The sequence below is a fragment of the Puma concolor genome, chromosome E4 (assembly GCF_028749965.1).
Source record: "Puma concolor isolate L17-30 chromosome E4, mPumCon1.1.hap2, whole genome shotgun sequence".
Lineage (NCBI taxonomy): Eukaryota > Metazoa > Chordata > Mammalia > Carnivora > Felidae > Puma > Puma concolor.
In genome coordinates this window covers 53,208,050-53,232,217 of record NC_141683.1, presented here as the reverse complement: position 1 = coordinate 53,232,217, position 24,168 = coordinate 53,208,050, and the positions used below count along the sequence as shown (strand labels likewise).

The 24,168-nt window shown below is 42.8% G+C and overlaps 1 protein-coding gene and 1 long non-coding RNA gene across 9 annotated transcripts in view; one reads left to right on the top strand and one right to left on the bottom strand.

Moving 5' to 3' along the window:
• RABGAP1L (RAB GTPase activating protein 1 like) overlaps positions 1-18,545 on the top strand; it is a 779,355-nt gene extending 760,810 nt beyond the window's left edge. For 7 of the 8 annotated variants that reach the window (XM_086693120.1, XM_086693117.1, XM_086693118.1 and 4 more), the window contains 5 exons: positions 1,726-1,830; positions 4,635-4,718; positions 7,864-7,935; positions 12,313-12,510; positions 13,480-15,628. In XM_086693120.1, coding sequence (XP_086549246.1) covers positions 1,726-1,830; positions 4,635-4,718; positions 7,864-7,935; positions 12,313-12,510; positions 13,480-13,632 — 612 coding nt within the window. In that variant the 3' untranslated portion in view covers positions 13,633-15,628. Of the gene's footprint in view, positions 1-1,725; positions 1,831-4,634; positions 4,719-7,863; positions 7,936-12,312; positions 12,511-13,479 lie in introns of all 8 variants that reach the window. The other variant, XM_025921065.2, reaches the window with a different exon arrangement.
• LOC147572677 (uncharacterized) lies at positions 17,122-24,127 on the bottom strand. Its single transcript, XR_015245764.1, has 2 exons — positions 23,427-24,127; positions 17,122-17,829 (listed from the first exon to the last, which is right to left on the bottom strand). It is a non-coding gene; the product is annotated as an uncharacterized LOC147572677 (long non-coding RNA).
• Between the last annotated feature and the right edge of the window lie 41 nt (positions 24,128-24,168).

Below are 24,168 nucleotides of genomic sequence, written 5' to 3'. Positions count from 1 at the left end.
CTGTTCTTCATTTGCTGCTCTGTGACCCTCCATCAGAGACTCGGGGGAGGTGCTCCCTGCTTTGACTACAGTCATCTGGCTGGCTGCTCTAGAATTCGCTGTTTTGAATTTCTATAATCTACATGAGATCTCTTATAATTTATGAAGACTTAACTTGCAGCATGTATTTTGCCCACCTCTAATTTTAGGATGTTCTTTCGCTGTGTAGATTTCCTCTATAAAATCCAGTGTTATCAGAACAAATTTTAAAGTCTTTAAAAGGGATTTTTTCACCTCAGCTACCCAATAGATGCAAATTATCTGAACACCGAACTGTAACCGTTAGAATATGGGGACATCAGGAACTGGAAGACAGAACAGAGAAGCTGGAATGCCAGGACCCAGCAGACGGTGCTGGCCTGGCCATCTGGACGTGTGGGCGATACGGTGAAACACAGACACAAGGCCACCTGGCCAGTTTTCACAATTACTTGGATAATGTTTTGCTGTTGTCAGCCAGGGATGGCTTCTTCAAATAGCTGCCTCTCCTCTGCATCTGCGGTTTCCTCTACTGAACTCATCCTGTGGCCCTCCGCCACCTCCACTCCACACAGTAGCTTCAGCAGTGACTTGAATGCCACATCCGTTCACTCACCAAATACTTCCGGAGCCCCTCCCCTACCTGGGGCTGGCCTTGCTGCTGAGGAAATAGCCAGGAGCGAAAGAGACGTGGTTCCTGCCTTCCAGGGCTGAAAGTCTGGTGGGCAGTACAAATAAATCATACATGCATCTTGTTATTACAGATTGTGCTAAGTGCGATCAAGGGAAGTTGGAGAGATTTGATCAGAGGAACTGATTTAGATGGGGGCTGAGAAGCTGATTGAGATGAGGATGAGTGGGGCAGGGCTCAGGTCTCGCTTTACTGCAGATATGAACTTGGAGCTGAGACCTCAAGGGTGAGGTGAGGGTCCAGAGTATGCAGTAGGCACCTGTCAACTAAGTTCAATGCACGCACAGTGCTTTCCTGGTTAACTGGACTCTGTATCCAAGTTAAAACTGGAGTATTGTCTCTGAGCTTTTCTTGACCATTCTAGAAACGTGGTCTTTTCCGTTTGCATTCCTGGTCCATACATCATTTTTCCTCATGGCTATCTCTGTCATGGGTTTTTGGTCTTAATTTCTCCTTGCTGTACTCACTGTCCTGTGGGAGTAGCCTTGTGAACCATTTTACCTCCGCTGGTCTTTGAATTTTCTCACCTAACTGTTGTCCATGGATCAGCCCGTCTCCTCTCTGAGCCCACCCCCAACCCCCTTGCACTAACAGCCAGAAGCTTCCATAGGAGGTTCCATCCAGCCCATCTACATAGTCTCAGAGCGGGTGCTGTTGTGACATCTGAAAACGTGCAAGAAGCGTTTAGAAAGTGCCTGCACTTTGGTGCCATCCAACTCAGAATTCAGATCGTGGCTCTGATATTAGATGTCTGCCCCAGTCAGGTTATTTGCTCCCTCCAGACTTCCCTGTCATTATCTGTAAGATAATTCTTGCTGTGAGGATCAGAGATGGCGTGTGCCAAGCGCCTGCTGTATCGTTGGCATTCAGTGAGAGCAGCCACCCCCGGGTGAGCTAGGAGGGGAGAAACGGCTTTTGGTAGTGACGCAACAGTCGTAACTAGAGATTAGGTTCGGAGGAAGTACACGCACGCTTCCTTCACCTTCTTTACCAGTGTGATGTGCTCTGATTTGCAGGCAGAAGACAAGGCGGATGTGTTGAATAAGGAGCTCCTCCTGACCAAACAGAGGCTGGTGGAGGCTGAAGAGGAGAAGAGGAAGCAAGAGGAAGAGACTGCACAGGTAAAAGGCAGAGGTGGGCTGTTTCTTCACCCGGGAGGATCGGCCCGTGGAGCTGATGAATACAATAAGCAGGAAGTAAAATGACACTTACTCTAAATCAAGGGCCACCTTGAAGCAGTACATGTGAGTAGCGTGGGTCTCGACATTTCTTTTGAAGGGCGCTAGAAGACGAGGCCGCGTTTCTACCCTCCAACAGCTCTTAGGAATCTGCCTTGACTCAGATGTCTGGCGAGAGTGTTAAGCTTCCTCTAAGTTTAGTAACTTGGAATTGCGATCCAAGAGCCTTGACGAATCCGCAAAGTTTGTGTCGTGTCTCCAAGGTAATTGACTTCAGCAGTATTTTAGGAGGATTATGAAGCGGAAAGCCCACAGAGATCTCTGCTGCAAGCTGTCTCAGTCAGTCACACCCGATTTTCCTGATTCATGCCTTAGAAGAACGTTCCTGGCAGAGCTCTCAACCCTTACTCCCCGGGGGGAATAGAAAAAGCAGCTCTTTGGGAACCAGCCTTGTTGTTAGCACCCTCCAGTCATCGTACGAGTTGTGAGGCTGTTCAGCTGCAAGATGCCACCGTGGCAAAGGCGTTCCACATAAGTGACAGGAGGGGCCTCTCCACCCAAAGAGTTGAGGCTGCAGGCTTCCCTAAGAAAGAGCAGACCCGCTTCACCAATGTCCTCCGTCTGTCAGTCCCAGCCAGGCGGGATTAACTCACTTATTTTAATGAGTTTCATTCTAAGACATCAATAACACTAAATACAAAACAGAACATAAAGCGTTTCAAAGACCTGCATCCAAGCAGAAGAAATCCACTTAAGTTTCTGATGAATGGATACATCCTTTAGCACCTTCCAGGGTTTATAAAAAGTGTTTCATGATTTTTTTTTTAAATGATGAAATGACTCTTGGCATTTAGTGTGGACCAAGATTTTTTTCCCACTCAAAAATTTTCAGGAGCTGATTATCCAGTTTGAACTAGGCATTTTGATGGGTTTTGTGTTTTTCTTTACCTCCTGCCTTTTGGGGACCCAATTCAGTACTTTGGGTAAAGAATGAAGCTATTGGCAAATTAATTATTCTTTTAAGTTTATTTATTTATTTTGAGAGAGAGCAGGAGGGGCAGAGAGAGAGAATCCTAAGCAGGCTCCACATTGTCAGTGCAGAGCCCGAAGTGGGGCTTGAACTCATAAACTATGCGATTGTGACCTGAGCCGAGATTAGAAGTTGGATACTTAACTGACTGAGCCATCCAGGCGCCCCTGCAAATTAATTAGTTTAATCCATACTTCTTCCCTCCCCTTGATGTGTGTGTGTGTGTGTGTGTGTGTGTGTGTGTGTGTGCGCGCGCGCGCGTGCGCACGCATATATCCTGTGTTAATCATTATAGTGCCTTTGTGAGATAGCAATTATGCTCTTCGTGTGTCAGATAAGGAAACCATAGTTTCGAGAATTAAGTGACACTTGCTCAAAGCCCCTCAGCTTTCTAAGTCTGTCCTGAAGTCAGTGGGGCCTTACTGTAGGAAGGGAGGAGGGTGTGACTTACATCCTTAAATTATGTAAGACAGAGAACAGAGACAAATACAAACAACTAAGTTTGAATCAATATAACCCACAAATTGCTTTTAGAATTTAAGAACATAGCAAATATGAAGAAATCTGGAAAGCATCCGACAATAAGGAGTCCAGTTATAAATCGCAATCATGTGCGAATTAGCAAATACGGAGCACACCCCATTCATAACTGGGAGGCTGCCAAACAGAATTTATCCATTTATTCTGTTATGTGCTTAAAGATTAACCAGAGTGTTTTGTGTTTGGTTGTTTGGCCAACACCTGGGAAGAACTGAACGCTTCCTTTTTTTCTGGTGGCGTGTGTGCTTTCTCACCACCTCCCTTCCCCGACCCTAGAATCCCGGAGCTGCTGGGCTACAAAAATAAGTGTGGTTTTCAGTTTAGCACCCAGAGTTGAGCATTTCTGCGACTGTAATAAGTACCCGCATTGTGTGTCAAGCTAGCTCCTTCTGCAGTCACTGTTCAGTCCCTGAACCTCCTGACCTCAAGAGTCAAGAGCTCTTACCTTCCTCCAGGTTTCTCTGACTCCAGCCTCAAAAACTTCCTGTTGCCACCTTCAGAGAGACAACAGTAGTGATAGGAGGGGGCTGGGAATGGAAAGGCCCAAAATGCTGCTTCAGTAATTTCTTTTTTTTTTTTTTAACTTTTTTTTAATGTTTATTTTTGAGAGACAGAGTACTAGTGGGGAAGGGCTAGAGCGGGGGGAGGGGGGGAGAGAGAGAGAGAGAGGGAGACACAGAATCCAAAGCCGGTTCCACCTCTGAGCCATCAGCACAGACGTGGAGCTTGAACTCACAAACCGTGAGCTCATGACCGGAGCCGAAGGCGGACGCTCAACTGACTGAGTCACCCACATGCCCTTCAGTAATTTCTTACCTAGCAGTAAGATTATGCGCAACGTTGCCCTGATGTTTTGTTTTAGACTCTTCATAGGAATAAAGATAGCTTCAGAAGGGACACTTATTTAATAATATATTTATAAAGTAAGTGGTAAGCACAAGCAGCTCTATGATGGGGTTGCTCATACGTCTTACACATTACAGGAAAGAAATATTTCTGCATCTCTGGACATGATTAGGCTTTTCGAATGCTCGAGAAATAGCTTCAGTGAGGAAAATTTATCTAGTTGTAGTTGTTAACGTTGGCATTGACCAGACCGGGCCGACTTAAGTATAGGTGTTTGTGGAAATTGATGAGGACTTTGAGTCTTGATGTTTTGCATCCTCCCTCTCTCTAGCTGAAAGAAGTCTTTCGGAAACAGCTGGAGAAGGCAGAATATGAAATAAAGAAGACCACTGCGATCATCGCTGAGTATAAGCAGGTAGTGTGCTACTGTGGCTCATGTTGCTATAAAAGTGATTTTTCTTATTGTTTCTCTTTGGGTAAAAAAACATTTTTTTGTTTTTAGAGTTTCCAGAATAGTGACTGCGTACATTCATTACACTGGGTGGCTTACTTTCTCCGCTGAAATAGACAGTGAGCTGACATGCTTGCTGATAACATGGGAGGTTTAACCGAACAGAACAATCTGTTGGCTGTTTACGATGTTTGGTAGATTCAGAGGAACAGGAAACTGGATTATTACCATTGGGATCCCGTCTCTGCCCTACTCAGAAGATGATTTCAAATAGACCTCCCCAGTAACATTTGCCTCTTTGCAGAGGACTAAGGTTTAGCGATTCCTCATCCCACACGGCTCTGTGGCCTAACCCAACCGTGGCCAATGCTAGCAGGAGACATTCTGTTGGGAACCTTTGATCTCTTAGTGGAGGGTTTGCTCTCCTTGAGGATGCATCTGGCCCTGACCCCATCGCCAGAATGCTTCCAGAAAGCCCTCTTTCCAGCTTGCGTAGTATCATCTCGTGCCTGCTGCTCATGCCTAGCACACGGCAAGGACTCCACATTGCCGAGAAAGCCTCGAGTGGACTGCTGAAGTTCCAGTGTTCCAGAATCAAGGCACCGTATTGTGCCACCTCCTCAGCTTAAGAATTTCTCTGGGGTCTCTTGCCTCATATGGGAGTTTGAAGTCTGATTCTTACTCTTTTTTATTAACATGTGTTTTTCTGCTTAGAAATGAAATTTCTGTTCCTCATGGAAAATTGAGAAAGTGTAGAAAAGCACAAAGAAACCCTCCCCCCTTAACCTTGCCGATTAGAAATAATCACTGTAATATACTGAATATGCATTGCTGCTATGTAAATAAAAATGTGAGTTATGTCATCCATGCTGATATTTACAACTAGTGCACTTCATATATTATGAACGTCTTTTCAGAAGGGTTCCTCTCCTTTGTGGAAGACTGCTTAGAAATAAGGCTTCAGAGCTGTCTTACTCTCTTTTATGATAATCAATATATGTTTATTTAATGTCTGCTATCTGAGAGGCTTGATTTTTTTGGGGGAATAAAAGAGGAGTTAATTCAATTTCTCCCCTTTAGATGCTGCTCTTGTAACAGGGAGATAACACCTGTGCACAAATAAGAGAAAAGGGAACTTACTGACCATGGGAAATAAAACCCTTCCTGGAGGAGGGTTGATTTGAGCGGTGCTTCGAAGGCGAGGCAAGATTTGGGTGTGCGGAGGCAGAGGAGGAAAGAAATGGGGAACAGAGGACACACGCAAAGCCACAGAGATAGGTTAGCGAACAGAAATAGTTTTGTTTTGTCAAGAGTTTCAAGTACAGAAAAGAAGTAAAGGTGAGTTGGGTCCCAGTTCAAGGAGGGTCCTTCAGTTAGACTGAGGAGCTTGGATTTTATTCTGTTTATAGTAGGAATGTTTGAGCAAGAAAGTGGCATGATGGGGGAAATACTGGTGGCACTAATCTGTCCCAGTGAGAAATGTGAAACCAATGGGGAGTCCCACAAGCAAAGATATGGACCAGTAAGAGGCTAACAGCAGAGGCCAGGTGAGAAAATACAGGGCCCTGAACTAAAATAAGTAGTAATGAAAATGGAGAAGAGGAATGTAGTCATTTCTTGCGAGACCAGGGAAAACACCGATCCCTAGATTTTCTGATTGGATAACTAGGAGAAGGGATGGGTAGACATTAGCCAATACGAGGAACATTAAAGACCATGCGCTATGGAACTTGCCATCACTGCAAATGGGTTTTTTCCATCCCCACATTAGGCCATGGGTGGCCGCCATATGTAGCACTCTTCAAAATAGTAATCTTTGGGACTGTTCTCGAATATTATCTGGCAGGCACTACCAGTCATGTAAAGGCAACGGACCCATCTGTCTGAAGATAATTAGGACATAAAACATAATCCAAAAGCATTCTATAGTTGGAATTGGCTATTATTGTCCTTATTATGGAATCTTCGGGGTTATTTGAAAGGGTTTCTGGTTTGCCAAAATTACTGGGGAGACTGCTTCTTTTTCACATCAGCTGATACAGCCCTAGTCATCATTTACAGGCTGAGAGCTGGAGAAATCAGAAACTGAACGCAACAAGCAGGCCCTGCTCTCTAGAGCCATTTTTTGAGTAGACTGGGATTTTTAAAAAAAAATCTGTTTTGATAATAGAAGTAGATCTTTTATGTTTTTAGTTCAAGTTGCACTTTAAAATTTGACATCCCCTAACGTTTTTTACTCCATTTTTTCAAAAATAAAAGATTCATATGTTACTCAAGGAATTTGAACTTCTAGTATTTTTTTTTAAGCAAATGGCTCGTTTGTTTGTTTGTCTGGTTGGTTTTAGTTTTGAAAGCACTGATTTCTACCTGTTCTTAGTACTTCTTGTTAGCACCTTCTTTCAGAATCAATAATGATGAGATTTTCTTTAATGAGCACTTACTATAGGCCAGGTGCTATACTGAATCTTTTACCTACATTTTTTCCCCATTGATTATCACAGCACGGCACTTAGTGTTGAGGAGAGAACTGAAGCTTAGATTCGTGAGTTTGCCCAAGGAGAGTACTAGAGCTGGACCTCAGGCTTTTTATTTCACTCCGTGTTGCCAAACCACGAGATCAGAATTTTAGTCTTTATTAATTTCTGGTCATTTTAACTGTTTTATCCCCTTTGCCACGTTTTAGGGAAACTCTGGTAATTGAAAACAGAGACTCTCTGTGTGACTGTAGACACAAGCAGTTTCTGGTCCAGCATTCTTTTCATCAGACTTCCAGAATGGTACCTTGCACAGAACTGACACTCAGCAAAGATGCCATAGGTTGAATCCAAAATAGGACAGGAATCCACTGGAACTAGTCACAGATTTGGCTAGTGACAGAAATCAAAATACCCCACGTGTTTTTCCTCTAATTAAGACTAAGATAGGCTTTACGCACAGAACACTGTCAGGCCTTCTGATGCGCATTGCATTTGTGGGGCTGTTCTTTTGCTCAATCTTAGCATCATCCGAGAAGCGAGAGTAATTCATATGAGTTGATAAACAGTCATGTGCCCATGCTGTGCAAGAGTCGGTCTGCTTTCCAGTAAAGAAACTCTTTTCTTTTCTTCAGATCTGCTCCCAGTTAAGTACCAGACTGGAGAAACAGCAAACAGCCAGCAAGGAGGAGCTGGAAGTGGTAAAGGTGAGGAAGAATGAAACAGATCTCTGGTATTTCTTCCAAATTCACACAGTCTTTAGTCCCGGATAGGACATCCCAGCCCGTGAGGATGCCCCACGGGCAGGACAGTTTGTGAGACGTCACACCCACCCTGCCCCTCTCGTTGTTTCAAAGGATTTAGGAATTGTGGGAAGCAGCATCTGTCTCCGACTGGGGCGCGGTCCTCTTCCCAGCCAGCAGAAAGGTTGCATCCCCATAAATCTTAGGGCTTGTCAGAGGCAGGTGGTAAGGACTTTAGCCTTGTCCCAAGAGGCCCCTGAGCATTCTGGGACGGTAGACACCTGGGAGGCCTCTGCAGCCTGCATCCCACCTGTGCCTGAATCGATGTGGCTTCGGGGTGCAACCCAGGAGGATCATCCCATTGCTCTCCACCAGTTTTTAGAGGGTTGTTTTTAAAGAAAACCAATGGCATTTCTTTATATGCTGCCCCCTGGCGGTAAAACTCCTTTTGTTGATTATGTGAAAATAGCAATCGCTTATTCCATAGAAACCACAGTAAACCACGTGAATTGGTCTTCTTAAGAGGCAGTGTGGGCACACCCAGCTCTTGTGATCTGTGTTACAGAAACCTGACAGAGTTGTCTTTGAATATATTCAGGTTTCATGCTAGTGAATAAATGCATTTATTTAACAACTTGGACAAGTTATTTACCTCTCGAAGCTTTATTTTGTATCCTGTAAAATAGACATAACATTACCTGCCTCATCAGGTTATTTTGCAGATTAAATAACATATATAAAGTGCTTAGCTTAGTAGTTGGCATACAGTAGATACATATTTTTATAAGTTTATAACCTGAAAATCTGAGACATGAGAACTGAAATATGAACCTTGTTCTGACTTTGTATTCCAAACGTGTTTTTTTCTTAAACATTCTGAGATTATTAGTGACTATAAAGCTGGTCATCTCCCCGCCCAAACCCTAGAATTCGGGGCTCATACCTTTGCTCTCTGGTCCACCTTTACCCCTCTTCGTACTTAGCCTTTATCATTCTTTTTACACTGACCAACACTCAGTTGATGAAGTGCCTTGGCATAAAAGGGTTAACCATCCTGAACTAAAATCTTTGTGGAAATAGAAATGAAATGGATTTACATGGATACTCGAGGTTTTATTGAGCATCCAACTATGTGCACAGCTATTAGACTTCTATTGTTTTATGGAGATTATGTATAACAAGAAGCCTAGAATTTTCCTGCAGGAGCAAGTTACACATATGCACATGAAACCTTTAGGAAATAGTTCAAAAGCATATAAGTCAGCATTGAGTTGGATGACAATCCAGGTTGTAGAGAAAGCAAAATCATAAGAACTACAGACCAGAGATGACTTTATGGAGGAGGTTGGACTGAAGCAGGATGGGTAGAATTCTGTTAGAAGGATTTAAAAAAGACATTCTGGGGGCACCTGGGTGGCTCAGTCGGTTAAGCATCCGACTTTGGCTCAGGTCATGATCTCATGGTTCACAGGTTCAAGCCCTGTATCGGGCTCTGTGCTGACAGATGAGAGCCTGGAGCCTGCTTTGGATTCTGTGTCTCCCTGTCTCTCTGCCCCTCCCCTGCTTGCATTGCCTCTCTCTCTCTCTCTCTCTCTCTCTCTCTCTCTCTCTCTCTCTCTGTCTCTCTCTTTCTCACACACACACACACACAAATAAATAAACATTAAAAATAAAAAAAATTTTTTTAATGACATTCTGGAAAAAACTGTTATTGAAGACCCAGAAATTGGAATGAGCATTTTGGTATTTCATCAAGGAGACTGTGTGATTAGAGTATGTACGAAGGAATAGAGGGAAATACTGAATAAGGAGGTAGGGTTATCTAATGAGAGGCCATGATATTTGGGAAGAGGAATTTGAACTTGTTTTAGCTGAATAAAGAATAACTAACACCTATTAAACACTTACTGTGTGTACTGTTCCAAGGATTTCCCCATTTAATCCTCACAGCTTCTGAGAAGGTAGATACTATTATATCTTCTTTTTAATGATTTACCATGTCTTGTTGTTATTGATGATTACTAAAATAGGTAATTCATGATCTCAGGGTCACTTAGCTGGTAAACAGTAATGCCAGGATTTGAACCCAGGGAGTGGGACTCTACTCTCCACACCCTTAGTCATTTCCATACTACATCCTGTTTCATCAGAGCTACTTCCTTTTCATTTCGTTTGGCGCGATGCTGCAGCTTTTGATTTTTCCATCCTCCCATGACACCGTTCCCCCTTCAGATAATCCTCTACTCTGTGATCAGAATGAGCATTCCCCAGTGTATATTTGACTATCTCTGTGCATCAGTTTAGACTTAGATTGGCCACATATAGGAAACCCAAATCAACATTGGCTTAAACATAGAAGATGTTGATTCTCTCATGTAAAAATAAGTCTAGGGCTAGAAAGATCCTTGGTTTCATCAGCAGTCCAAGCTCATTAGTTATTAGTGACCCACATCCACAGCATTAGTGACCTTCCATCCTCACGGTGACCTAAAAGTCAAACCTGTCAACTGGAGTTTCTTCCATCACACCTACATTCCATGGTAGACTGTTAGGCTGGAAGGAGATGCGACGGTAGGAGGGCCCAGCTCCAGCAGGGTGAGCTCTGAGTAGCTTCCTTAAGCTCCCTACCACACTTCCTTCCGCTCACATATCAGAACTTAATTTCACGGGCACACCTTGCCTCAGGGGAGTCTGGGAAATGGCACCTTGTAACTGGGCAAACTGCCAGCCCAAATAAAATCAGGAGTTCTGTTATCAAGGAAGAAGGGGAGCCCTGCGTCAGGCTCACCGCTGGCAGCGCGGGAGATGGATCTGGTGGGAACCTGCAGTCTCTACCACAGCTTTGTACTCAGCATGTTCGCCTGACTGCAGCGTCATGAGGCTCATTGGTCTCTCTCCAACAGATAGCACAGGATAGAGTGAGTGAATGCATTTTCTGTAGGATAAAAGCAGGATTTGATAGCATTACATTTAAGGACCGTTACATCATGGCCGTGGAGAACCCTTCTCACTTCCTGCCTCTCCCTTTTGCGCCATTTACTCCCGCTCGAGCCATCTCAGGCTCCCTGCGGTCCTGTGAAGGGCCGGTGTCTCTGCACCCAGTGTTCTCCCTGCTGAAATGTCCTCCTCCCTCAGTTCAGCCTAATAACACTGCTTACCCAGCTTGGTAAACTTTTCATCATTTAAGACCCCGATCAAAAGCCACCACTTTAACGTTTTATTTGGTCAACAATAAATATATATAACAAATACCTGCTGTGTGCCTATTTAGTGCCAGTAGTGGGCTGATTATCCTCAAAAGGTTCTTGAGAGTTACAAATATCTTTTAAGTGACTAATGAATATTAATCAGGTAGGAATCTGAAGAGTGCTTTAAGGATGGGAGAAGAAAGAAATCAGTGGGGGCTGAGAAGGTGACTTTTAGGGATTCAGGCCTGGGATGGGGAGAGCTTGGACATGTCAGAGAAATCATTTAATGACCAGATGACTATGGATTGAAGGAGGAGGCAATGAGAAGATAACCCCGAAGTGTTCAGGCCTAAATGATAGAAATAGGCACAATGACACAGAAGTGTGGGGAGAGTTGCTCTGTGTGTGTGTGCGTGCGTGTGTGTGTGTGTGTGTGTGTGTGTGTGTGTGTGTGTGTGAAGAGAGGAGTATGGTTTCTGTTGTGGACAGATTATAATGATAGTACATTAAAATAGAAATATTGCATATATTTTAAGACAACAATAGCACTGTTGTCTTGAAGAGAGTGCTGTGTGCTTGACTGGCGATCTCGGCATGTGGCAGAGTTACCTTCATTACCTGGAACAGTAATGGTCATCTTTGCTTAAAGCTGAACAAAAGGACCTAAGCTTTATTTGTTGCAAGGATAGATTTAGGTTAGTCATCATGGCCTTTCTCAGTCTGCTGTGGGCTAGGTACTTAAACTCTGAGTTCCTTCACAGGGTACGATGGGGGTTTTAATAGTACCTGATGACCTCGCTGTAGGATTAAATGAGACACTGCTCGTAGAGCGTATGGCATGGCGCTTGAGGAAGAGGAGTGGAAGCCCAACATTCCTAGAACAGATTTCAGAGAGATGCTATAATATTTTCCGTTTCCAGGGTCTCCCTAGAGATACTTTATGGAAAAAAAGGAGCACCTATCTTGAAAAGTTGGGTTTTGTGCTGACTAAAACCATTTTGGTGGCAGCACAAGACAAGTAATTACCTCCAGAAACAGACCTGCATCTGATGACCACAAGCAGAGTCTCAATAAAACCCGTGTCCTGTTGTTTCAGGAAGCGCGTTATGCTATGAAATGGTTTGAGGTTGGTTATCCCTTTCGGATGTTTCAGGGTAAGATGATGACGTGTAAACACTGCAGTGACATTTTCAGCAAAGAGGGCACTTTGAAACTAGTGGCCATCAGCAGAGAGGACCAGGGGATCGAGCCGGACGACGAGAAGGACTCCCTGAAGAAGCAGCTGAGGGAGTTGGAGCTGGAATTGGCGCAGACCAAGCTGCAGCTGGTGGAGGCTAAGTGCAAAATCCAGGTTGGTGATCTGGTAAAGGATCAACAGGAGCAAACAGTTAGGGCGCCAGGACACCTTCTCACGCTTTGGAACGTGCGTGTCTGGCTCAGAGTCTGAGACGCTTCCATAGGTGATTACGTTGTTTGCCTACCGAGGTGTCCCGCGTAGTCGCATGTTACGTCATTGTGTTTAAGCAGTGACATAAACGCATAGTTTTAAATGAAAATGTAATAATTAAAATGAGATCTTGGGGGAATTTAGGCATATGCTTTTTCCGGTTTTTTGTGTTTTTTGCCAAGGTCCTTTCTCATTGAACTTAGCCACTTTGGTAGCTGATCCTGAAAATGAAAGGCCAGACTTTTCTCCGTTATCCCTCCCTGAACAGTTGAACATTGGCTGATACCCCTGCTTCTTGGAGGGGCTTTTTATCCTTCGTCTTTACCTGGTTTTACCAGATCCCTTTTCCTATAATCTCTTTCCATGTTGGAAGATAACATAATTAGAAAAATCATCCTGGATTCTGATGGACTGTTCCCCATTCCCTTTTCCCCAAGATCCTTACCCATCGCCATAACCTATTTTTGTGCTGGACCCTGTATGTCCTCAGGGGCAAAGGCCATGTGTTTGGAACTAGAACTCATTCATGCTTACACTATCAGTGAAAATTCAGATTCAGTCCATGCACACGTCTATGTTTAGTTGTGGTTTCGAACCCGAGCCTAAATTTGGACCGAGATTGCCCGGGGTGGGGGGGGTGGGTGGATAAAATGAGGTTTCATTTCACTGTTCAGAGAAAGCAGTTTCTGATTTTCAGCGGTAACTCTTTTAACTCTAAAGTGCATTAAGAAGCCAATTTAATCTCTCCTGGGTTTTGTGGGAGGAAAGCTATGGCTCATACAGACTTGGGGATTCCAAAAAGCAGTATACTCTTAATTTGGGGGGCAGAGGGTAAACATTTATACAATGCAATGATTTTCTTTTTTTAATTAGGAACTTGAACATCAGAGAGGAGCCCTTATGAATGAAATCCAAGCTGCAAAAAACTCTTGGTTTAGCAAAACCCTGAACTCTATCAAAACGGCCACGGGCACCCAGCCGCTGCAGCCACCACAGGCCACCCAGCCACCCAAGGAGAGCACATAGTTCCAGCCTCGCCCGAGCACAAGAGCACAATGATCAAAGTGACAGAAACCCAGGAGGACTCTCCCCAGTGTCCCTTTGAAGGAAAGTAAAGGAGGCCAGAAAGCAAGCCAGAATCTTTCAGTAGCTCTCTTTCTTGTTTGATACTTTTCAAAGGGATGTTACTTAAACTGCCCTGACTTATGTTGAATACCTGTTTTCGAGCTTCTTCATGGGAGGCCACGTTCAGTTCCATCATAGTGATTACACATTATTTTATATGCCTGATGTTTAGTTGGAAATAAGTAATTCAGAACTAAATGCCTTTTATGTAGAACTAATTATTCATAATTACTTTTATCTTCCATAAAAACGGAGATGTCTTTTATTCCAAGGTTGAAGTGATAAGATGATATTTGTCACAGCAAATAAAAAAAAAAGAAGAAGAAAGAAAGAAAAAAAGATTGAAACCGAAAGCTCTTAACTTTTCAGGACTTATTCACAGAAAGCACACTGTGGGGCCATTCGTGACGACCATCAGGTTTCTTCCCAAAAGTGATTCCCTGGATAACGATAATCCTGTCCAAAGAGTAAACCTGGGATTGAGCAGTCCCCAAAAGGAATTAGTTTATTTTCATTTTCTGTTGGGTATATCTGGAAATGAAATGGCAAGAATCATAGAATAAGATAGACTATTGACAATACACGCTAGATGAAAGGCACTGGGATTTTGATAAACGCAGGAGAAGATAAACCATTTGGCCCTAGTATTCTAACGGGTCCTTTTGAGAAACTCTGCATGGGGATTGCATATTCCTAAGTATGAACACTTGCAGCAAACGTGAAGTCAGGAGGGTCTAGTGCGAGCTGCAGCAGTAGGGAACCTTTACCAGACAAGCCTAGAGAGGCCCAGGTTCAGGCACTGTGCTTAAAATGAAATAGAGAGCCAGGGACAGAGTATTTCATTTGATATTGACATATATTTGCTAAGGAAACACTAATATACTGTAGCTTTTTAAAGTTATGAAATGGGAAATACAGGCCAGCTTCACATCATCTTAGTTTACTGTTTGGCAACTTTTCCTGATTTCTGTATCTCCCTACAAAATGTGCCCTTGGTACCCGAGAGGAAGAGATGCGAATGCATTGGTAACATTTTTGATTGAATACAAAACCTTTATAGAAATACTTATCTCCTGGAAAGGGAAAGCTAGTGTTTAAAAGTTGGTGGAAATAGTTTTTTCAATGATATTTAACATGTCTGTGTGGATCATCCTTGCAGGAAATCCTTGGGTAAGGACAAAACCAATTTTCCCATCTTCTAAGCTAGTTTGGAGGCCTTTGGTCCTTTGCACCACCCAAACTGCTGCCAGCATGTACAATAACATATAGTGATACTCATCCTTGGCTTCATTGTTGAACACGTTCTTAGCAAGGACCTTAAACTCTGTAGTGCCACAGGGATTCTCGTCTGTGCCACATGGTGCAATTAAGAGTAACACATTCTTGGAAGTAAAAATTAAGGAAGAGCCATCTCGACTCCGGGAGCACGTGCTACAAGTTGCTCGTGATAGATCCTTTCCTCCAAAATGATCATTAAACTCTAAAAAGTTAAGCCCCCTTCACTTGTGTTTATATCATCTACAACCCATGAAACCGATATGGATGTTACCCTTTGTTACACTCATCAAATAATACTTTTTTTACAGAATTATTTGTTTGGTCCTGACATCTTTCATTATAATATTCATTTCCTTGTACCAAAAAGAAAATAATCCAGCATTCTTGAGTGTGTGTTGACTAATATTCCCTACTCGGTGATTTAGCAAAGGTAATCTTTTTGTTGTTGTTGTTTAAATATAATGGCTAGAAAAATTGCATCTTGGTACTTGTTTCTGTAAATCATTCAGTATAATTTTTTAGCCTCGCTGGTACTTTATGCTTTTATTCCAGGAAGCCTTGTACAAGTTGCCTTATGAAATGGCCAGCTAAATTAAAGATGTTCTTTTGTGTTTTGTGACTCTCATAGTTTTCCTGTAAGAGCTCTTTTTAACCTCCAAAACTCAGCACATTCCACAGAATGCCTAAATTGCAGTATTTTCCTTACATCGCAGTTGAGGGACAAATAGAATGGCTGTGGGTTCAGTCCTTACCTGTACACCTGGCTCAGTTCCAGAGCCCCTAACATCTTTTTCTCTTTAAACAAAATCACCAGCTACCTGCATTCCAAATGTGTAATGTCTTTTGAATTTTCTCTTAACTCTTTCAAAAGATTTTAATGGCCATCTATAGATTTTTTTTTCTTCTCCAGTTCCATATCATACTTAGGTACGTATATTGGTACCATAAGTCTGAACTGTTCCTTTGTGCAATGCCTTTGGGTCAGTAGCAATACTAAAGATAGAAAATTCAAAATTTGGTATAGGATGTGATTATTCATTCAATATGTTCTCATAGCACTCTCCCAAACCACATATCCTTCCCCACATACAGTGTGCAAACTTGTGCATCCCGGTATTAAGTAACTGCTAGTTTTAATTTCACTTATTTTGAAACATATTTGAAAATTGCCACTCTTCTCTTGAATTTCTTTTAGATATCAACTAACCCAAATATCTAGGAAATTTGCAAATATTCTAGAGTGTTTTTTGTCTTTTCCTAGGATATGTTGTAGAAAACATTCCTCCAAAAAATCCAACATTTGCAGAATTCTAAAGAGTGATGATTTCTTCTTTCATTAAATTCTGCAGAATAAATTAAGGGAATGAATTTCAATTTCATAGTTCAGTTCATTAGCTTTTGTATCTCGAGACTCTTGTTTAACACATTCTTTCAAGCTGAAAGAAACCAGGCTGAATTTTGCGGTGCACATGTTTGCTAGCTTCCCACATCCCAAGCTATGGCACAATTTGGTTATATTTAGTTACGTATAATTTAATGCAAAGATATTCTCAGTTACCTAATGTCCTGTTTATGAGTGCTTATCAGAAACACTAATAGGAATGTCATATGGGCCTACGACCTCTCTTTCCATATATAACCTCTCTCTCTTTCCCTCTCCCAGCTAGTAAGTTAGTAATTTCTCCACTGGTCGTCTTAAATTTCCATAGTAAAGTACAAAAGCAATCTTTGCACTGATGTTGGGATATTTAATAATAATAGTTATCTTGTTTCATATTTTTTCCAAAATTTTCATTCCTTTATACTATGTGTTAATATTTATTTTTCTCAAACACCTCCTCCATTTCCTTAAAATATTTAACAGTTAATAGCTATGGCTTTATTTCCCAGAGGAAGTGAGAAAAACAAGAGAATACACAGTTTAGGGCGTGAGATGAGAAATCCTTAAAGGAGTTGATTTGTTACTGAGGATGAAGATCATGTATCTAACTAATGTAAGGGATCTTGTTTTCTGTAGCTGAAATCAGCCTAATTATCCTGCCAGAGTGGTTGTGTGATTTCAGGACCTCTTTAAGGGAAAAATTTAAAAATAAATTTAAAAAAATTAAATAACCTGGTTTGTTTTCTCTCTCTGGGAAAGAACACTTTTAATTACTCAGCAAGAGGATTCTATTGTACAACTTCCTCGTTAAAACGAACCACGAAAAGTCTAAAATAGCTCTGCTTTTCTTGCTTCAGTTACAAATAAATGAGGCAATGGACCAACTCTGTTGTTTAACTTGAACACCGTTAGATTTGCGTGTGCACGTGAGTGGTAGGGTTCCGCAGGGAGCATCCCTGCCTTTTTTGTACATCCAGGTACCGTGCAACTGAATACAGCCGAGGCCAACCAAAAGTCTAGTGGCCCGTATCTCCTACTACCAGATACAGAACTGTCTTTCCCTCTGGTTGCCATGCTGACGTCACGCTGAGCTGGAACTGTTCTAGAACACCTTTCCTTTCGCAAAGTGACGTCCGTGTAATACAGGCAAAGCCCTTAATCTTAGGAATTCCCCTCTCTCCCGAAAGCTAACCAAAATGAACACCTCCATGTGGGCTGTACCTCCACAGCTGATGATCGTGAGATGTGAGGAGAAAAGTAGATGTTTACAAGTAGCTTAGGGACTACAGTGGGCTGTCAGGTGTTCCCTTCCCGGCTTCCATCTAAAAGACTGCATGGCCAGTGTCTCTCCGAATGAATTTGTTACATGTTATAAAGACATCATCATGTCCATTCTCTCCACCTCCGTCCTTGGTCTGTCATTAGTAGTATTCTGAAAACTTTAAGAAAAAAGTATCGTTGAGTAAAAACCAAACATTTTAAAGTCATTTCCCTTTTTCATTGGCAATGAACTAAAACATGTAAAATCTTTTCCATTAAAATGTAACGTTTAATAACTATATTACATGTGGAATAAAGTATGAGGAAACTCAATTATAAGTATATAAACGCATCAGGACTCTGGTGTCATGCAAGCACAAGAATAAAGCGGGAGATGGTCCCAGAATCCAAGATGACCCAATAGCCTTTTGCATCACTTTCTCCATTTTTGATGTTTTGCATAATGTCTGGATCCTCAGTTCAACGAAGGAAGAACTTTCTCAATGAGCATCACTTCCTTTCTTTCAACTCCTACCTTTCCCTTGCTGAGGAGGTAGCAGAAATTCTGTACCATTTATTTTTATGAGTTCTGTGATTTTGCCCATGACTTCTCTGATGAAAACAGGTTCTAGAAGAAAGGAGTTGATTGTAGTGCTGACTACAAAAGAAACATGGATGAGCAGCCTCTGTGAACACTGACCAATTCAATATTTCCATAATTCCATGTATTATGTATAGTACATGCTATCTGTAAATGTAATGCTTGTTAAGAAAAGTGCAATTTATTGTACATTGTCCCAAGAAATGTTTACTTTTTTAACAGTTATGAACTTGGATTAGTATCTTGTTTTCATGTGTGAATGAAGCCTTGTGAAATAAACAAATTCAACCAAAAGGTGACAAGGTGACTATTTCTGTGAGTCGGTGATGTTTTCAGTGGTTTGTGTTGCCCCTTTGGCCCCATTAAGTGGTAATAAATGTTTGTTCTGAAGTCCATGTATGTCTTTTTGACGTTTCTAGTTGACTTTATTCTGAATCCCCTGAACCCACTCTTTATGTAACACTTCTTACCTGACACTAGACTCCAGTCAACTTAGAAAGAAAAACTATGCCAGGAGTTTGCTCCAGGCTCTACCCTGCAAATTGGTACCGTGCACGGCGGCACGGCCAAGTGCCCTATTCTTTCTATAGAGATTCCTTGGTTGCAAGTAGCAGAAGCTCTCACAGCTAGTTTAATCATAATAAGGCAATTAATTAAAAGGACTAGGTATGGTCATCTCATAAAGGCCAAACAGCTGGGCCTAAAGAGACACTGGGACAAGGACTGGAATGCCATCAGGAACATAGGCAACTGTTTCATAATCTGCGTGTCTTCCCAGGTCATGGTTATCTGCTGCTGCTTCTCTCTCAGAAAACAAGCTTTTCCTGCTTCCAGGAGCACAACTCCCAAGTTCACAAGTTTTCTCTTCAGGTGACCTGCTGGTCTACCATCTCTGTGTCCCCATTCCAGAGTCTCACAACATTGGATTGGCTCATCCTGGATGAGGTAGCTGCTGAGTCTTTCAAAGTACAGCACGGTGGGTGGTCCTGTAAGTGAAGAACTCCAGAGGAGTTCTCGAAGTGGGCGCAGAGTGCAGAGATTCCCCATGTGCATTTTATTCCGGGAGTCCATGGAACCTACGTGAAATCCAAGAAATTAGTTGGCTCCTCTTAGAATTCAGCACGTGTTAATAAATATTAATCAGAGATGGTGGAATCAAACGGTTTGTGGTCCAAATCCAGACCAGACACCTCTTCTGTTTGGCCCATGTCATATTTTTTAATTTTTTCTCAGTTATCTCTACACCCAACGTGGGACTCAACCCCGAGATCAAGAGTCACACGTGTGGGACTCAAACTCACAACCCCGAGATCAAGAGTCACACGCTCTTCCAACTGAGCCAGGCAGGTGCCCCTGGCCAATGTGGCATTTTAAACAAGAAATTTTGCATAAAAAAGTAAAACAGCAAAATTATTCAGAAAATACCGAGGTTTGCAGTTATGGGTCAAGGGTTCTTGATATGAACAGTAAATGGGATTCACTGTTCACTACTGATTAAAGGTCCTATACTTAGTGAAGCTACATGTTAAACTGTAGATTTATGTCCGGAGGGATGCAAGTCCCTACTTGCTTTTCAGTGGAATGGATAACTCCAAAGGTTGTATGTAGTTTACTACCCTGTAAGACATTAGCCAGTTTGTATCTAACTTTATGGGTTTTTTTTTTAAGTTTTGTTTTTGTTTGTTTGTTTTTTCAGAGAACACAAGCAGGGGAGGGCCAGAGAGAGAGGGAGACACAGAATCAAAAGCAGGCTCCAGGCTCTGAGCTGTCAGCACAGCCCAATGTGGGGCTTGAACCCACAAACTGTGAGATCATGACCTGAGCTGAAGTTGGACATTTAATCCACTGAGCCACCCAGGTGCCCCTCTAACTTTACTGACACTAACATTCCATTATTAAGTTGCCTCTAAGTATCCATTATGCAAATGCACTGTGATACACGTTTAACAACTTACTGGGTTCCTTCATTAACGGAGTTGAATAAAATAGTCACACGCTCCTTTTATATTTGCATGGGATTCTTGATTTCACCTTTTTGAAATTTCACCTATAACAAAGCTTTTGATTACTGTCAAAGGGAGACAGAACAAAATCTTTTAAAAGTTTACTTGCAGGGCACCTGGGTGGCTCTGTCAAGCGTCCAGCCTCAGCTCAGGTCATGATCTCATGGTTAGTGAGTTCAAGCCTGGCATTGGGGCTTTGAGCTGACAGTGTAGAGCCTACTTGGAATTCTCTGTCTCTGCCCCCTTCCTTGTTCTCAAAATGAACTTAAAAAAAAAAAAAAGTTTACTTGAATGGAAAAGTTCAGGCTTTAGCATGGACTCACAAAATAAAAATCATAGTATTTAATAAAAATAAAAATAAAACAAAATGCAGATTACCAGGTCCATTACATTAATTCAAGCAAGTTTACTGCCTGTCTACTGTGCCAGTCTGTTTTTGTTTTTGTTTTTTGGTGCCAGTCTCTAAGTGCTAGAAATGAAGTGGACGAAAAGATACTGCCTCTGTGAAGCTTAAACCCTAGCAAAGAATTTTTCTCAACCTCAGAGAAAACTATTGACATTTTGGGCCAAAGCGTTCTTTTTTTGGTGGGGGGAGGGGCTGTCCTCTGCATTGTAGAATATTTAGTAGCATCCCTGGCCTCTACGCACTAGATACTAGTAATATTTCCCCAGTTGTGACAACCAAAAAAGACATTCCCGAATGCCCACAATCCCCCTCCCAAGAATGTTGTAGTAGGAAAAGACTAATATATGGCAGGTGGTAATAATTACCAAGAAGAAAAACAGGGTAAGAGGGTGGAGAGAAATAGTGAGGGCGATGAGGTTGGTAAAATGGTTTTTTTTTTTTATTAAATTTTTTTTTCAACGTTTATTTATTTTTGGGACAGAGAGAGAGCATGAACGGGCGAGGGGCAGAGAGAGAGGGAGACACAGAATCGGAAACAGGCTCCAGGCTCTGAGCCATCAGCCCAGAGCCCGACGCGGGGCTCGAACTCACAGACCGTGAGATCGTGACCTGGTTGAAGTCGGACGCTTAACCGACTGCGCCACGCAGGCGCCCCGGTAAAATGGTTTTTGATATGTAAACTTGGCTAGCCTACACTCCCAGTGATTCAAACACTAAGTGTTGCTATGTAAAGTATTTTGCATAATCAGTTTTGAGTAAGGGAGATTATCTGGGATAATCTGGGTGGGCCTAATTGAATCAGGGGGAAGGTCTTAATGCAGGGCTGAGATTTACTTGAGAGAAGAATGGGGTTCTTCCCTCCCCGGTTTGTGTGGATGAAAGCTTCAACCCGTTTTCATGAGGCCCAGACTGCCCACAATCCCTTCCTGCTTGTCCAGCCTACAGACTTGGGTATTGCTTAGCCAGTTCCCACAATGCAGAAGTTAATTCCTTGTAATAAGTATCTGTCACCTACTGATTCTGCTTCTCTGAAATCTAATATCATCAAGAAGAGGATCCCTGAGGTTACTTTTGAGAGACCTGAGTAAATGAAGAAATGATCTATGTGATGGTCTGGAGGAAAAGCATTCCAGAGAGCAAAGCACAAGAATACAGACTTTGAGGTGAGAGCAAACTCCGTGGATTTAAAATATCTTTAATGTTTATTTTTGAGAGAGAGAGAGAGTGCGAGCAGGGGAGGGGCAGAGAGAAAGAGGGAGACGCAGCAAACTCTGTGGATTTAAACCAGGGAGATCGGGGAGCGGTGAAGAGAAGAGTTCTGGAAGGTAAGACATGATATGCTACTTAGGTGAGATAAGATCATGCCGCACACGCTAGGTCATGGCAAAGAGTTTGCATTTATTCCCAGCCTAACAGCAAGCTATTGGAGGCTGTTAAGCAAAGGAATATAATAATATGAAAACATTACTCTGGCTGCTGTGGAAAACTACAAAGGCACAGTGAGGAGAGAAAACAGTTACGATGCTAAAACTCCGGATAAAGTAACTACGGCCTGGTCTTCAGTGATAGCGGTGGAGGCTGTGGGCAGTGTTTTGATTATCAACATACTTTGTAGGTAGGGCCAGTAAGTCTTGTTACAGCACAGAGGGTAGGACTTGAGGTTGAAGACTCGAGTAGGAATTCCACGGCCGGAGCAATGAGGACTCTGAGGTGAGCATTCGCAGAGCTGGAGAATAACTGGAGACACTGAGGGGGGTGTGAGGAGGCTCCGGAGGCTTTTGTGTTTTTTGAAGAGTTGAATTTGATGTACTTCTCAGACATCTAAGCACAAGCAGAGTCCAGAGGAGAGGTGTTGCGGATTTGGGAGTCAGGGGATAATAGATGGCATCGAAAATCTTGTGACTTTAGGATATCTGGGGGTGGGGAGAGTTGCCCCAGGTGCATCAAGCAAACTGGGAAATCACTGCATTAGGCCAAGCTTTCATGGAGGGCAATAGACTATTTGTTCCTAATTTAAGTATACGTAATTCCAGGCTTTGGGCCACTTTTTTAAGAAAACAGGAATTAACATACAATAAAACGTACAGATCTTTAGAGTTCATTCTATTAATTTTGACAATTGTGTGTATCAGCGTAACATTTCATCTTTTCGGGAAAATTCCCTCCTGGGCCTACTTATAAATGTAACTCTCAGCTAAGTATAACACACACAAGAAAACCACACTTAAGTTTACAGCTCCATGAAATTTCCACAAAGTGAACACACCTCTGACCAACATCCAAATCAAGAAACCGAACTGTAACTGAAACTAAAAGCCTCCTCGTGGCTGTTTTCGGTCATTGTCCCCCATCCAAATAAAGACTGTCCTGATTTTTAACACCACAGCCGATTAGATTAACTGGTTTTAGACCTCATTTAAATAAAACCAAACGACATGAACTCTTGCATGTCTGGCTTCTTTCCCTTAACGTCAGGTTTGTGAGATTCACGCATGTTGGGAGTAGCTGCAGTTCGTGTATTTTTGCGCTGTACTCCCGAATCTTCTCTACGACAATGATCAGCCTGCACTTTTCTAGTAGCTTTTTGGCTTCTCAGACTTGCTGATTCTAATGGCTACCTTGGGCGATATATAAAGCTGTGAGGGTTATCTGACTTCCCAGAGGATACTGTTCGTTCCCAACCGTGTTGCCAAGAGTTAAGGCTGCCAAAGGCTAAAATAATCTGAAAAGAGGAACATGATGTAATCCCAGGAAATCTCAGCCTACATTTTCTCTGGTCCACAGGCTAAGTCGAATCCCAACCCTGAGGTAGAACTAGAGGGTTGCAGAATGGTTGGTGAAGGTGGCGAAAATACCAGAAAAGTGCTTCGTCAACGTAAAAAAGCGGAGCCACAATTGTCGCATCAGCCGCTTTAACGCTCGGGCCGTTCGAGTGGGCCCCGTCACGTGGCCAGCGCGACCCCACCTCCCAAGGCGCTCGGTGATGACGCCACCATATCGTAGATGCTAAATCGTGGTGACGTATCCAGAACGCCAGAACCCACTGAAAACCGAACTATTCCTTCAGGATCCTCTACGTTAACCGTCTTCATCCTTCCCCTTTTTAACATAAAACTGCCCCTTCTCCCCCTGTTTTTGTCCTTTTTTCGAAGAGGCTCACAAATTAGCTTTAGATAAGATGGCTGCCTACCGAACCCCGTGCCCTAGAGGTGACGGAGTCAGCCGACTCTCTAATCAACTTCCGACTTGGAGCCCGAAAACCCATACGTTATTTCCGGGGTTGAGTGAAGGTAGGCCGAGACAGCGGTTCTGAACTGCGACTGCGCAGCCGGGACTCGCGACGTCAAACTATAATACGTACAGTTTCCCGGGCTGGGCGGAAGAGGCGTTACTTTTCCCGAGCTCTTGGTGGATTCGCGAGAGTTGAGCGTTACTAGGAGGCTCGGGGGGGGGCGGGGCTAGGCTTGGCGGGGCGGGGCTGAGCGAGGTGAGCGGCGCGCGCGCGGGG